Source organism: Lathyrus oleraceus, chromosome 6 (assembly GCF_024323335.1).
Source record: "Lathyrus oleraceus cultivar Zhongwan6 chromosome 6, CAAS_Psat_ZW6_1.0, whole genome shotgun sequence".
Classification (NCBI taxonomy): domain Eukaryota; kingdom Viridiplantae; phylum Streptophyta; class Magnoliopsida; order Fabales; family Fabaceae; genus Lathyrus; species Lathyrus oleraceus.
The window spans coordinates 231901081-231918862 of NC_066584.1; the positions used below are offsets into that span (position 1 = coordinate 231901081).

A 17782-nucleotide genomic window follows, 5' to 3' on the forward strand; every position below is an offset into this window, starting at 1 on the left:
TATTCACAATTTAAAACTACTTTTCACACCTTACCCCTTTCAAAACCTCCATTAGAAAATCACCACTTGGCATACATTCGCACTAGAATCATTGCCAAGTTATATTTTTCTAAACTCTTTTCAAAACTAAACAAGATAACCACTTTGTATACATTCATTCAAGAATCATTACAAAGTTAAATTCTCCTTTTCAAAACATTCCCTACACATTTCTCAACCGCTTTTTCAAACTAGAAAAACATAAATGATTGAGCAATTAAGAGCCCATGGATAACCATGGATACAAAGGGTGCTAATACCTTCCCTTTGTATAATGTACCTCCCGAACCTAAGAATCTAAATTAAGGTCTTTCCTGTTCTTTTCCACCTTTCCTTATTGGATAAAAGAAAAGTCGGTGGCGACTCTTGCTAACCGCGACATTGCGATTAAAAAACCACATAAAGTCAGTTCACCGTATGACAGTCACATTAGAGGACGTGTACATGCTTTTGGGTCTTAGAATAGATGGTAAGCCTGTGACCGGAAATGTTCAACAGCCTAACCAAATATGTGTTCAAATGTTGGGGGTAGATCTGGTCGAGGGTGAGGGGTCTGCCAAAGCAAGGGGTCAGGGTATTAAATTATCTAGCCTACAATTGTACCACGACTCCATAACTTTGACTGAGGAATCCTCCGAACAAGAAAAAGTCATAAAAACCCGGGTTTACATTATGCTATTGTTTGGGAACTTGCTATTTCCCGAAGGGACGGGAAATAGCATAAACTTTATGTACTTGAGTTTGCTCGGGGACATTGATAGAATAAGCACATATAGTTGGGGTTCTGCAGTATTAGCATTCCTATATAGCTCTTTGTGTAAAAATGCACAAAATGAGCACTGTACATTTTCTGGATGTGCTTTTTTGCTCCAAACATGGGGGTGGTGGAGATTGCCGAGGCTAACCCCAGAAAATCCTAATGTCTACTCCTTCCCCTACGCAACTAGGTAAATTTATGATGTTATTTCATTTTGTATATTTATTTTATAAATATTTTTAAATAATATTATTTATCTTTTTTTGTTTAGGTTCATTACAACCGGACTGGATTACAGTCTTACCCCCAAAAATAAAATTATATTTTATCGTCAACTCTTGGATCGTCTCCGAGCACAAGATGTATTACCACTAAATCACTCAGCTTCTAACTGATTTATTAATATCATGCATTCTCGATAAATAACATATTTACTTTTTTCTTTGCAGTTTATTTGGAGGCCATATTTGGGATTGGAACATCAACCCAACCCCGAAGATGCAGCTATTTGGACAGCAAAAACGGTCATAATGCGGTTCACCACTGTGGAGATGCACCAAAGTGACCGTGTCAAGCTTCAATTCGGAATGCATCAAGAAATCCCAGGCCCCCCAATGTCTATGGAACCTTGGCATCTAAAAAAAGTCAGCCACCAGTGGTATGCCCAAAATTGGAAGGAATTTGCTAAGGAGTTTCGTAAAATGTGGAAAGACCGTGCCCACTATGTTCTACAATTTCCGGTGGCGCCCAACGAAATGAAGCCGACAAGGGAATATGTGGATTGGTATAGAGCAAATACAAATCCAGAAATGATTGTGTCTGACCCGTTCTATTTGGACGATCCCCGGATGCAACAGCCATATTTCCAACAACAACAACCACCACAGTATTCCCAACAACAACAACCACCACCTTATTACCAACAACAACCACCACCACCATTTTACCAACAACAACCACCACCACCTTATTACCAACAACAACCACCACCACCATATTACCAACAACAACCACCACAACACATGTCCACCCCCCAACCAAATCAACAATACATACCACAAACTCAACCCCAATACCATGAAGACTACCAACAACAAACTCAACATTCCCACCACCATCAACAGTCCCAACACCTACCACAATATCAATCCCCCCACTTCCACCAATCCCAACACTTCCATCACGACAATGTCCCGAGCTCTTCCAGTCCTCCACCTAGCCCGGACACGGGTATACAAGAGGACTACCAACAGGACTACTACACACCACAACAAACATTGTACTTTGGCCAACCCGATTCAACCCTAAACTACCAAAGACCACAATTCGAGGGCGCACCCAGCAGTAGTCAGTTTGTCCCACCGAGACAAAGCTTTGAGGGCGCAGAGGGGACTCGTCTTTCCTACAGCACTGAAGGGACTTCGACCCAACCACAACGGCAAACGGCAAGGGGACGCGTTAGGGCAAGGGGTGGTAATAGGGAAGCACCACCACCACGTGAACCGTCTAGGCGAGTAATTAGACCTCCCCCGTGCGGATCGTACCAGGGACCGCATCATATGTGATTAATCATATCTTTGTAATATTTGTCTTGTCTATTATTATAATAAAAATATTTTCTGTTTTATTATCTTTATATCTTTATCTTTATCTTAAAGATATTGTCTATCATATCTTTATATATATATAATATATATATATATATATATATATATTATATATATATAATATATATATATATATATATATATATATTATAGATATATATATATATATATATATATATATAATATTAATTTAATGTGTATAAATATTTATTTACACGTATATATATATATATATATATATATATATATAATAATATATATATATATATATTATATAATATATATAGATATATATATATTATAGATATATATATATATTAATTTAATGTGTATAAAATATTATTTACACGTATATAAATTAACTTTTTTTCCAAAAATTTACAAATAATATTAATTATTTATAAATTAATTTAATATATATATATATATATATATATATATATATATATTATATATATATATAAAAATTAATATATATATATAATATATATATATATATATATTATATATATATATCTATATATATATATCTTGTAAATAATTTTATTATATATATATGTGTTAATATAAAATAATATAATTAATTAAAAAATATAAATTTATAAATTAAAAAAAATAAATAAAAAAATATAACATATAAAAAAAAAATGGAATGGGTGTAGGCGCCACTCCTAATGGCGACTTGCCCTATCCATTAAGGGTAGGCGCCAACTAGGGTGGCGCCTATGTAGTAATTTTGGCCAAAAATGACCATTTGTGTAATATTTTTGAAAAAATGGTTAATTTTGAAATTTTTTAAAAATTTCTGGATATTTAAAAAAAAATCACTTTATTTGGTTAGTCCAGCATTTGTTGACCAAAGTAAGAAACATTATCTTCACTCGGGGCCCCCGTAGTGCAATGATTGCGGAGAAGGGGGTGGAATCAATGTTGCATGTCTTAAGGGATCGTCTAATGACTATGTATCTAGTAGAACATTCTGCAAACATCTCAAACAGACTAGTTTTTCACTTCTGATATTGAATATAACTAACGAGTTCGGCAGTGTACTGTGGGCGGTGGCTTGTCACGTGATTTGGTTTTCGCGCAACTATATTGTTCATGAAGAGCACTACATCTCTCCTTATTTTTTACTAAATCATAATTTGTCGCCATCTCGATCCACTCCACCGCAAAAGTATATGTTAGTTTCTAAAATTAAAGTCATTTATCTCATTCAAAAGTTAATATTTTTCTAAAAAACATTAAATTTACTATATTTCTATTTATTTTTTCTCGTTGCACACTCTTACTCACCTTGTTCTATTAAACTATTTTATTATCATAACCACACGTATTTAAATAGAGTTGCCTCAAATTCTTTAGAAGTTTTTTCAAAAGAAGTTGAAATTAGTCTCAGTAGTAAAAGAATTTAAGTCTTATTTAACTATAAATTAATAGTCAAATATATGTATGAAAGTTTTTTTGCCTAAATTAAAGTGTGAAGCCCTTTGCTATACCGTTTTACACACCTTCAAAAACTTCAAAGACTCCATTGCTTAACAATAGGGAACAAAATAAAAAATACATATTTATTTACAAGTTAATTCTTTTTCACATACTCAAAGGAAATCAGGCAGAAGTCACGGCACCAGTCAGGCAGTCATAAATCACACAGGAGTCAACAGGAATGTTGTTGCCACCATGTTACGGCGTATAATTGTTTGCAAGTGTCTTTTAAGCGTCAGATTGTATTCGAAGCTACTATTTCAAGAAGGCTGATCAGGCATTTTGGCATACTTCCCTTCGAAGCTATGAAATAAATAATGACTTCAGACTAAAAGACACGTTTGACAGTTTGTGGTCCCTTAAACAAAATCAGTCATGAGAAGTTGTGGGTTTGAGTTTATGGTAGCTTCACTCAAATGAAACATTAATACAAGTCCAGCTTAATGCAGTACTATGTATGTGTGTGTGTCTTGTGATAAAAATTTGTAAATGCCATGGTACCATAAAATAGTTCGGCTGCTTTTAAAGCATAAATTCACCAAGAACATTGAAGACACATGCCTGATTTTTTAAATGTTACTGGTCTACTTAAACATTAACTAACCAGTTATATAAACTTGCATATGAAAATAACCCTGTCGTTCCTACCAACAATGCTGAGGTGACAGTCACCATGAGAGAAACAGACTATTCACAAAGGTAAGTTGGTTATTTCCGCTTTGCCTTTTTTGAGGATCTTCGGCTTTCCATCTTTCTTCGTGTAGCTTCAAATTCCTCTTCAGTTGGTTCTGGCGCATGCTCTCCCCCATACTTTGAAATTAAAGACGAGAACATAGAATCAAGCTGGCCTTTCCTCTCATTTTGTCGTTTTGATATGATAGCATACAAATCCGTTTTTGGATCCTTATTTGCTCTATAGATGATTTAAACATAAAGATGTGATTATTCCTAATTACATAAAAGTATAAATAACATAAACAAAACGTTGTTGATAAACTTACTTTGCCCTGCTTCTTAAAGGACTAGTTGGTGGCTTGGTTTCTGATATTTTCTTTGCCCATTTCTTGTAAGCTTTCTTTTCCTTTAGTTCTCCTGTAGATATTGAAAAACAGGCATCAAGGAAACTATCAGACAACTCAAGTGAAATATTTCATGTATATTAGACACATTCAAAAATTCAAAGTTGAAAGTAATACACAGTATTTTTTCAAAGGTATATAATTGAAGAAGAAAAAAGTACTCACTCAATTTCAATTTAGGTGTCTCATTTAAACCGTGCACTTTTATTAAAAATAATTAGTTGTGTTAATTTCAATAATAAAATAATGTGATTGATAACTAAAGGAAAGTTGATATGTAGGGATCTGAGTTCGAACGTGAGATTATCCACTTCTTCACATTTAAAAGTTTATAAGCATAACCACTAGGCTACTAAAAAATAAATAAAATAGTTGTGTTAAAACTAGGATTTCTTTAAGTCAAATTTGCAGTGGGAGATCCATATTGCATTACAAAAATCAGTATCTATTTTCCAATAGTGAAAGCTATATCTAGAAAAAATGTCTACTTCAAATTAGCATCAACAAAAGCTAGTAATATTCTTACCAGAAGCTATGGCCTCATCAATAATATCCTTGAATCGGTGTGAGTCGAGTTTAGGATCTGAACAAAGCATTGAACAGAATAACCTGCAAAGGGAATATCAAATTCAAAACTGAAATCCCTTACATAATAAAGCCAGGTATTGCTCATCAAAATGTGTTATTACCTGTTCATATTTCCTTTGCATTCCTTGTAGAGATTAATCAAATCAGTTTTCTCAGAGTCAGATCCTCTATAGTTTGCTTCGAACTCCTCAATATCAGCTTCAGTGATCTAATAGCACAATTTGCAAAGCTAAAGAAACTGAACAATCATAATACAAGTCACTAGGAACAAAAGAAGATAGATACAGAAACAAGTACCTTCTTGTACATTGTTCTGAAATATTCGTGAAGATTCTGAACAACATCTCCAGCAAGGTCCTGATTATAATAAATAAATAAATAAAACTGAGCTGTCAATGTCTAGGACACTGTTAAATATCCCGAAATTCAAACAGGCTTCTCAACATCAGTTGACAGAAGAAAAGGATCTAAATGTTGCAAATAATAAATCTACTATACTTCGAGCATGATACTTGGTGTAAATAAGTTTGAATTTACAATAACATTTCAGCAGAGACGGAACTAGGCAGGGTTGATGAGGAACCCAACTTGAACAATTTTTAAAAAAAAAAGTTAAGAATAATACTAAGCGGCAGAAGTAATAGAGAAAGTGAAAGTTTTGGTCTAAGCTATATTTTAATCAATTTCTTCGTTTTAACATTTTCTTCAATTCTTATACAGACAAAAAAGTTTACAAAAGCAGTACTACCATGGGAGCACAAACACGACCATCCATTGATGGTGGGTCAGAGAGCTCACCGTGGCGCTTTCACTTACAACCAACTCAGCCAATAACAAACCCTAATGTCTACTTCCCTTTCTCTGCCTTTCCCAAGTTAAAATAATAATAACTGGCAATTTAATTAGCATGTTTTTCTCTTTTTGGTTTAAAAAAAGTGATTTTTTAAGTGATTTTAATATGATTTGGTTTTGGAAAATGGTTTGAATTTGTAGTGTAACAAATCGTTAGAACTATTGTGTAGTAGGAATCTTCTAGTCTATTTGAGGCAGTTTATTTTTTACTTGGATAATAATTGAAAGTTCACATTGCAAGGTGTGTTTATGAAAAGTGTTAAGCAACAATTATCATTGAAATATATCAACCAAGGCGTTCATGATTTACTCAGAGATGTCAAATACTAGGGTTGGCTACATTAACAAATTCATTCATCAATTTCCATAACCTCAAATAGATTTCTCAATCTCACTCACCAGCCAGCATTTTTTTACCTACTGTTTGAAAGTTATTGCTATACAGTATTTAGAAATTTGAGTTGTTAAAATCTGTATTGATATATTATATTAACAAAGGTTATAACGCTACACTACATCTTTTGCACGAGGAAGGTGCATTTTTCATATGCCCATGGTGAGTCATCAAACTTGTGTTATTATCACGCCATGTGTTTTCATAGTGTATAACAAACAAATATTATGTTATGTTTGACACTTTATTAGTCTACAGATGTTTGATAGCTTTGAATTTGTTTTGGAAAATTATTTGGAAGAGGTTATAGATTTGGTTTAATTATAAATTGGTTTAAAAAGTGGTCCAGTCCAAACTATATGAAATGGTTCATTTTAAAATATGGTAGAATGTAGTTTTGTTCACAGTTAGATTTGGTTTTTTAAACTTTTTGAATACCCCTATTCTGTGTTATCACATTTATAAGTTCGTGTCTTGTGTAGTTTTCATAAACTTGTTATTATATTATACATCTTAAGTATTGCAACCAAAATACCAACACGACTTCAGAACCTAGTTGTTTTGCAACTTTAAAAACAAAAAAAACAAAAAAAGTTGGGAAGGCAATCCCCTTGAGTTTCAACCTACACAAGTCCTTGTTTCAGCATCATAACAACTTTGAAATGACAGACTAACTTGATGGCTTCAGAATAATTTAGGGACTATTTATCATATTTCTAAAATTTAGGCACTAAATTGAAGATTTACTTGTTTAATTATCAGGTGGAAATGTTGAAATACTTACGGCGTGTTCAACAGAACCAGTCTGATCATACATTGCCCGTTTTTGTTCATCTCCAAGAATTGAGATAACACTTTGCAATTGCTGAAACTTGGCTTTAGCTTCCTGCAAATGAAACAAGGAACAAAGATGATACAGTTACAATCACGCCAAATCGTAGCCCAAGTGGTAGGGTTGAACTTCAAAACCCAAAAGAGTTTAACAAGGAAGCTATGAAGCATTGCCGCATATCAACAACACTGACACATTACACCGACAATAATTTGAGAAAGTGAAAACAATTTAATGTCAATGTCGTGTCTTACAAAAAAATAGTGGTTTGTCCAAATTCTACTACTCTATAACGCCAATATACCAGCTATTTAACACCATTGTTGGTGCTACATAGCAAGGAGATCTAGGGTTCAAATCTTGACTACTGATATGTATCTATAAGAGATCAAACTCTGAACCAAATAGTTAAGAGACCCGAATATCTACAACCTGTGTCACACTACGTTGGTTACTGACTAGAGTAGTCATTCCCAGATAGCAGCACGAAGATAGCAGGATAGGGCATGATGAACGCTCTATTTGATCATTTTTTGGACAAATTACATATAATAACTATAAACATATATTTAATGTAAAATTAAACAAATAACTCAACTCATAAAATATTCATAAATCAAAGCACGAGAATTTTGAAGTGCATCAACGACTATGAAGGAAGGTTAAGGTTGAGTCTCAAGTTAAATTTAATTGAAAAACCCAAAATAACCCTGAAAACATCATAAAATTAGGGGGTAATTTTGATTTTTTAGAGGGGAAAAGGATAGCTGGCCAAAAACCACTCCAGGCCGGAAACCGCTCTGCTCCACCGTTCCACTATTTACTCTATAGCGGCCACTATAGTGTTCTACACCGCTAAGGCTCTTCCCATAGCGGTCAGCCACCACTCCGCTCTACTATAGTGGGATAGTGCCGCTATTGACTACTCTGATACTAAATAGCATCTCACAAAACAACAGTGGTTTGTCTGAATTCTGCTACCCTGCCGCTATACCAGACGGCTATTTAACAACATTGTCGGTGCTACATAGCAAGGAGGTCTAGGGTTCAAACTCTGGACCAAATAGTTCCCAAATATCTACAACTTTTGTCACACCAACTAGCATTTACTTATTCAAACAACTACAACTTTGGCAAAGACCTAAAATTGCATTAACTACTAATTCACAAAAACTACAAGTGTAAAATTCTCTAGATAGATGCAAAATAGAGAGAACCTCGTCGCCAGGGTTCTTATCAGGATGAAGCCTCAACGCCAATTTGTGATACGCCTTCTTTATTTCCTGTTGAGTCGCTGTACTGTCCACACCAAGAACCTAATTCACATTAACAACAGAAACATCATTTCTATGCAAATTTAACAAATCTATGATGTGTTCATTATAAATGTTGATTTGAATGGTTATGGAATGTATGAAGTAAGGTACCTGGTAGAGGGAATTATCTTTCTGATTGGAATCGTTGTTGTTGTTATCGGATTCGATTTCTTCATCGTCATCGGAAACCCTAGTTCTCTTTTTCTTGTTCTTACCCATTTTTCTTTTCTCACTCAAATCAAATGGGTGTGTATGTAGAAGTTAATTTAAATCAATTTTGTAATTGAAATATATTTAATTTAAGTTAATAAATAAATGCAACCGCACAGACTGTTCCCGCCATTCGATTTTGCCATCAGCTTTTTCCCGCCGTCACGCTCTGCTCTGGTGTGCTTTTATATTGTGGTCTCATTTTTATTTTTTTTATGATACTCATTATGTTTGCATTTTCAATCTTAATAAAAAAGATATCTTAATATTATTATTTTGTAAGTATTTAACATGTCTATATAAGGTAGCTTAAATGCAATTTTGTTCTTTCATTCTTTAAAAATTTTAATCTTTTTAAAAAAAATCAAATTTTAAGTCACCTATTTTGAATATTCGTTGGATTTTTTTTCCTCCGGTTTAGGTTTGACTATGTGGCATGTTCAATTATGAGATGTCAAATGAAATATTGACCCAAATTGAAAAAACAACGTCACATCATTTATAATCATTTTATATTTGATTTATATTAAACATTTTAGAAAATAGTTAAAATTAAACAATAATTATTATTCAAATTTGTTATGCTATACAAACATTATCTCCCTGATGAAGAACCCTAGAAACATGTTTCACTTCATTACTCAAGAACCTTAGTCCAGAAACATATTTCCTCTCAATTCCGAAGAACCTTAAATTTAATTTGCATTCAACCCAAAAAAAGCAACCTTAATTGTTCTTTGCTACCATGCTTCATCAAGATTCAGGAGCAGCAATGGACAAAGTTCCTCCAGCAACAGGAAAAAGCAATGAAGAGGTGAAGTTTTGTCTCAAGTATGTATTATTTTGTCCCCCACGATAGAAACATCATTGTCTGCATTTCTTGTTGTACGTGGTGGTCCCATTTTGTTTTAGAATTTATGTTTCTTTGTTGTTTAGGGTTTGTGGTCCCATAGTGTTTTAAGGTTTGTAGAGTATTTCTTGTGGTCCTTGTCTCATTCTGACTTGTATTAATTATCTATTTCAGACCATCTAAGTCTCAAAAAATTAGGTTTATAATTCATCATCGAGGCTACTTTGTTGACACCTCTGTGAAATTGTATGTTGATAGGTTAATTTCATAAATGAATTGGAAAGGGGATGTTAACTATTTGTCGTATTTTGAATTGTTGGAATTGATTAAAAAAGAGGTAAAAATAAAGACATTAAGTGTATTTGGTATTGCAACCCTAGATTTAGCTTTAGTCGTGGCCTTCGAACACTTAATTGTGATGATGATGTGTTGCAACTTATAAAATATGCTAATGGTTGTGAGGTAATAGATTTGTATGTTTAGCATAACATTAGTGAACCTGACATTGTAGATGAGGCAGAAATAGGGCATGACATAACTTCTGATGATGATGAAGTTCATTGCACTGGTGAGAAGTTTGTTGATAATTAAGTGGAAGTTGAAGTGGACAATGAAGCTGAAATGGATAATGGTGAGGATAGTGAGCCTGAGTTGGATTGGACGACTGTAATGCCAGCTGAAACAACTAAACCACATAAGAATGTATATTTCAGAGTATTATAGGTTTGTCATGAACTAAGTCATGTTATTTGGTGTCATGTTATTGTGTGCAGGATATGACTATGATACTAAGTATTGGTATTTTGTGCAGGAAGTCAACTTTTCAAAAAACATACTCACACATCATCTACCCTACAAATGGTCCTCAATTATGGCTTGTAGATGGTGCATTAATGGTCAATCCACCAGTGATGAAAAGGGCAATTAGACGTCCCAATAAGACGAGGAACAAGACAAATGATGAACCAAAAAACTCACATGCTCTGCCAAGGAAGCTTGAAACGGTTACATGTAAAAAATGTGGACCCATGGGACATAACAAAAGAACATGTAACGAAAATAGGGCGGCAGATAGGTCATGCCAAAGGGAGTCAATAGGACCAAGAAGCAAAAAAAAACTACAATGGGAAAGGGCAAGAAAAAGAAGTCAAAAGTGCAACACAACCTACCCAAGAAGTTGGATCTTGCTCACAAGGACCTCTAGCTACTCAAGAATAGGAATTATGTTTTGTTTTAGTATTTTGATATGTCAAGAAGTTGTAATGTTTATGTATTTTGGTATGCCATTAACAAGTTGTAATGTTTATGTATTTTGGTTTGTCATGAACAAAGTTGTAACTATCATGAACAAGTTTATGAAATGTCAATGATATTTTGAGTCTTGAAATTTCACTGTTATATTACAGGTCTATTATACAAATTACAAATTGTATTTCATTGTGTTTGTTCACGGTTTAAACTTGTTAAAATTGCCCTAAACTTAACATTGCACATTGAACTCAAATTAACATTACAGGTTTGTCATATTCAAAGTACAAACTGTCATAATAGGTTTGAACATTGCAATCTTAACACTACACATTATGTTTAAAAACAATTACAGGTATGTCATAACAACAATTACATGTCTGTCATAATCAATAATTATAGGTCTGTCATAACAACAATCTTAGCATTACATTTAATATTCAACAACAACAATTTTCATTCAACTTAACATAGTCAATTACATTGCATTGCAGTTCACACATCATTAACAGAATATTACATTGCACAAACAAACCTAACTCAAACAAGCCTAACATAAACAAACCTAACCTAATCAACTAATTTACTACTTTTTATACAACCAATCCAATTAACATCACTGATGTTATTCTCATGGTAAACTTGTTCATCATCCTCAAGAACTTGATCTTCGACTTCATTTGATCCTCTGAGTTAATGGCTTCATTCAACTTGACACTTTCTTGGTTTAATTTTTGGTGCATTAAAGATATTACTTCCTTGGCTCATTGAGACATTTCTTCATCATATTATATGAAGTGACTACATCTCTTATATCATTGATTCTATAAATAGAGAAGAAAATAAAGAATTTTATAGAAATTACAAAATAGAATTGTTCATGGATATTACAAATCAAACTAATACCTTGTATATCCCGCAACAATAAAAAAACGACGACATAGGTTCAAATCTGTCTATGTCGTCATCAATAGAGAAGGAAAACCACACTTGCATTCGACATGATTGGAGCGGGGAACACTATGATTACTTGATGTTGAATATTGGGACATGGTCATTGAGCGTTGGATCATGAAGATTGATATGGAATCTATGGTTTTTGGAGAAGGATAAGAACATTGTGTTTTATATGGTTTACTGGGTGCAAATGGGGAAGAACGTCAACCCCGCGGTCTTCATGTCGTGTTTTATAATGTTTTTCATTTAAAATGTTTTTAAATGACGTGGCATAAGTTTTTTAAAAATTTGTCAACATTTCCTTTGTCACGTCATAAATTAACTGCCACATAACCAAATTTGAGAAGGGATAAAAAAGTTCTAAAAATATTCAAAACAAGAGACCTAAAACCTGATTTTTTAAGGGGGGGATTAAAAGTTTAGAAAAATGAAAGGAGACCAAAACTTAATTTAATCCTTTATTTTTATGATATTCATTATGTTTGCATTTTCAATTTAATAAAAAAAATATCTTGATATGATTATTTTTTAAGTATTTAAGATGTCTATATTTTTTATGAAAAAAAGTATAATTTACATTATTATATAATAGTAAATTGTTGAAAATACACATTGGTATATCAATAAAATTTTGAAAATTAATTAAGAGATTGAGCCATCTATGTCAAATAATGAGAAATCTCAATAGTTTGTCTCCTAACGACATTTAAATAAGAGTTTATAAAATAAAGGGTTAATAAGTATTTACACTCATTGATAATATCACCTAATTCTAAAAAAAATAGTTATTGGTTATTCACAATATTTGTTATACTTTTAGAACTTAGCTCAAAGTCCCCTCCAATAAGATTGAGCTCATGCATCAGTTTGATGGATGATAATAAGCATGAAGCCTCATCTGTATCGATCTTGGTAATAGAGAAACCCTAATATGTTCGATGATCTATCACAAATTGCATTTGTTCATCTGAGACACAAGCATATGTCTTTACTTTATTATGAGTCATTGATAAAGATGTGTAAATATTGTATTTAAGATGTCCTACTACATGTTTTCTCAAAGTATTATATGTAGGGCTTTAATATTGGTTGGTACTGATTGATTGAAGTTGTTGAGCATTTCTTCATCCCACTAGTAGGTAAGAGGCGCAATAACAAATTATCTTATCTGTGGTTCTAAATATGATTGGTCCTACACTTCCAAATATTCCATAGTGTAGTTGAGAAACAATGCTTATCAATCTTGATTTATTTTCTGCAAAATAGAAAGAAAAAAATTGTTGCAAATAGGGTGTTATCACTTGACATATGTTGTATAATAAAACATAATTTCATTTGCTTCTGACACTCAATACTCTTTGGAAAGTACAAACAAATGTGTTCATTGTCTTCCATTCCTCCATCACAAACACCACAACAAGTCATATATTTAATGCCTTTATCTATCAAACATTTTTTTGTTGTCTCCCAATCCTAGAAAGTCTCCAAATGAAACCTTTAGATAGGTTGTATCGATTGACTATTTTATGAAATGGAGATAGGCACTACATACTGGGAATATGTCATAAAACTAAAATAACAAATTAAAATTAAATTAAATTAGTGATGGAGAGATGTCTGAGTTATATTATAACTATTATAATCACATGGACATCAATGATCAATTATATGTATTTTTTCTATCAACTCATATTATCCCATATTGCACAACATCGTTATCTATGTCTAAAATATAATCGTGATATCAATCATATTATTTATTCATGATCTCTTGGTCTAATAAACAATTTTATAGCATCGAACTTCAACAATATATTGACTTTTGATAGATTATTACCTAGATCTAAACCTAAAGAGCACTACTCAATATCAATCTAAGTTCACATATCATATTATCAATGGTCAAGTCATGTTTAGGCATAAATGCATATCATTGGTCTATATCTAAGAGCACCTATCAACCAAATAGATTTATATACATAATATAAATATAACAAGTGTTTGACAAAAGTGTAAAGATCAAATATTTTTTATTGACTAAAACAGGCGTAACGACATGTATTTGAAGGAGAATGGCGATCTAAAACGCAACGGAATTTAAAATTTCTCCTTTAGTGATCCTTACGAATGGGCATGACCAGTGATAGAATCGTTACCTCTTGTGGTGATTGTAACCTTTGATGCAGATCTACGGAGCGATCACAAACGTTGAACGATGACAACGCCTCTACTCAGTCCACACGAACGGATTCCTTCAATCTCAGTGCTAGCTGCTACGAATGAAAGCTTTGAGTGAGAGAGAGAGAAACGAAATTGCAACTGCACAAATGCTTCTACACAAGGGTTCTATTTATAGAACCACTTGTGTGGGCTGCAAGCTAAAAAGCCCACTCAAGTGTATGTGGCCCATATCTTATAATATGCCAAAATCACTTAAGCGTGTGGTACCTTACCATATTTCGTATTCTACTTAAGTACACCGTACCTTACGATGTTCTACAATTCACTTAAGGGCCCCGTACATTACGGTATTCCTTAGTTACTCTATCTTTCATCAATCCGTCCTTTTGTGTGTGACCCTGTAGGTTTTCGCGGCATTGGCAATTATATTAAATCACGTATTTAACATAATAAACAGTGAGCAGTATCTAGCAACACATCACTGCTACCCAAGACACGAAAATGTCATGTGATCTGACAAATCCTTTTGTGATAATGCTTATATGTACAATTACCCTTTTGCCCTTATGTCTATATTGAACACAAGACATAGACCGTGTCATCCTTGTCCAGTTCAATATTGGGCCCATAGACATTTATCCTGTTACGCGGGATGGGAAAGTTCCATCTAGGTCACTCATCTCCCTTAACACGCTTCGTGGAGTACCCATCAACTGTCTTTATGGTCATCCAGTTACGGACAATGTTTGATCAGCAATAAGGCACTCGACTCTACATCTAGGGTCCATAGTGGTTTCAGATCGAAGGGTGGTATACACCATTATCACCATGAGAATAACTTATGACACTTTACATCACATTCTATAGTATTCTCATAGCGGGTCAATCCAGTATAAATATTACTCTTAATATTCATACCTATGTTTAAGACTTGATAACTCCTTATCCATGATCCATGAGATGTGATCATCAGTCTATATACATAATAGTCTTAATGCTTTAATGTTATCCCACTTCACAATAAAGCTCGACTACGGATACTTTAAGAATATTGTCCTTATGTTTAATGTGATCTCATGATTAAGTCACACTTGATACATTAAACGGACTAGCTATTCTAGAGACTTTATTGAACAAACATAATAAAGAAAAAGCCTTTTATTATTAATAAATAACTCGATACAAGTACCAAAAGTATTGGCCTCTAGGGCTTATGTAACACCCTTCTAAATACCCCAAAATATTTAATTAAAATAATAACATATCAATCAGAGTAATTATGCCCAGAAGGGTGTCACACATCGACATTCAAATCGAAATAAGACTCTTTTGCATAATTCGCAGCGGGTACAAAACATCGACATTCAAATCATGTACTACATTACATGTAAAGTTGAATCAACAACTAAATTAAAACATAGTCAAACATTCCCTCCCGATGTTACATCTACCAGAGCATGACCCACTAAGGACGACACTAGACTCCATAGCACTAGCTTCTACTCAACTCACTGCTCGTTACCTGAAAAATAGATGTAAGGGTGAGTTTCTCAATCAATATAATACGCATTATACAACATTATGTAACGTTAAGTAAATACGCATTTGTTCACCCTAACCAGACTACACACTCAGCAGCGGCAGTACCAACTCAACATCATACCCAACAATAACATATATCATATGTATAATCTCAAACCATACTCAATCATCAACAACACAACACATAATAACCATATAATACTAGAATACATCCATTCATATTATATGCCATACATTCATTATGCAATGAGACTCAACATATGCGGTACCGACTATTCTCGAACATATAGTTCAAGCTCACCGATCAAATCCAGATACGGCTACTAAGCTCACTAGTCCCACTCATTTGAGATCTAATGACTCACTCACTAATTCCTCACCGTGGGAATTAGCTACAGCCCCAAAGGCTAGACTATGCACACTAATTATCTAGTATGCAAACATCAACAACAATTCCATAACAATTCACTCACTAATTCCTCACCATGGGAATTAGCTACAGCCCCACAGGCTATGCCATGCATGCTAATCATCTAGCAAATGCAGCATCAACAACAATCCACAATGGACCTGTGCTCACACTCTAAGCCATACAACAGTCCATTCACAATTACATGCATAATATATACATTCACAACAACATGCATATCATCATACATCATCAATATTTTATCACATAAGCATATCAGATCATGCCAAACAACAACCACAGTATTAGTACACTCTACTAATACCTATACTACTCAAAGCCACGGGAAATGATCCCTAATATGTAATACATCAGCTGAATTGCAACACTCAGCCTAAACAACCAAAACTGCACAACAACAGCACAGAAAATTCACAATTCTGCCCATACGCGTATTGCCTATGCCCATACGCGTATTGCCCACGCCTGACCAAATCCATACGCGTATTGGCCATTCCCATACGCGTATGCTACGCGTATCACTTCCCCATACGCGTACCACCAGAGACCATTTCACGTTCAAAATTTCATCTTCCTCATCCATACGCGTATTGCCTAGTGCCATACGCGTACCAGCCATCTCATACGCGTATTGCCTAGTGCCATACGCGTATGACCAGAAACCAGAACTCTCAGATCTGCAATGGCTTTCTCTGCTACGAGATCTACTCAAACCAACCTTCCACAGTCCAATTTCTACACAGAAATCATTCATATTTTCAACACAATTCGTATCTTATTCGATTACACAAAATTTGACACTTTTACATCTAATTCCTACGGATTCTTTCTCAATTATACCCCAATTTCGTTCATCCAAAGAGTTCACAATTCATCATGCATCAATCTAATCAGAGGTAAAACAATGGTTATCACTACCCAGTACATATTATCACATAATGCCCTTTAATCGATGATAACCCCCCTTACCTGAGTTAATCCAGCAATCTCTGATCTCCAAGCTTTTCCTCTTCTCTCGCTCTGCCTTTTTGCCCTTTTTTCCACTTTCAACCGCTTCTCTGTGTTCTCCTTTTCACGTGCAACCCTTTTTACCAAAAATGGGACTTTTTATTATTCCAACTTATTTTATTCCAAATAAATAATTATTCCAATAATTATTATTCCAAAATAATAATAATAATAATTCAATTATCTAATTAAATTAATAAACATATTATTAACTTAATTTAAATAATTATTATATTATTATCGGGGTGTTACAACTCTCCCCCACTAAAAGAGTTTTCGTCCTCGAAAACATACCTCAAGCGAACAACTCCGGATAAGACTCCTTCATCTGACTCTCAAGTTCCCAAGTCACATTGCCACCTGCTGGTCCTCCCCAAGCTACCTTCACCAAGGCGATCTCTTTA

At 33.8% G+C, this 17782-nt stretch overlaps 1 protein-coding gene across 1 annotated transcript; it reads right to left on the bottom strand.

Annotated features, from left to right (window-relative positions):
• Positions 1-4389: 4389 nt before the first annotated feature.
• On the bottom strand, positions 4390-9357 carry LOC127091559 (chaperone protein dnaJ 6). The gene is made up of 8 exons (XM_051030226.1): positions 9064-9357; positions 8854-8952; positions 7589-7690; positions 5856-5915; positions 5660-5766; positions 5497-5579; positions 4893-4983; positions 4390-4804 (listed from the first exon to the last, which is right to left on the bottom strand). The coding sequence occupies exons 1-8, from the start codon at positions 9169-9171 to the stop codon at positions 4600-4602; spliced, it is 855 nt and encodes a 284-aa protein (XP_050886183.1). The 5' UTR covers positions 9172-9357; the 3' UTR covers positions 4390-4599.
• Between the last annotated feature and the right edge of the window lie 8425 nt (positions 9358-17782).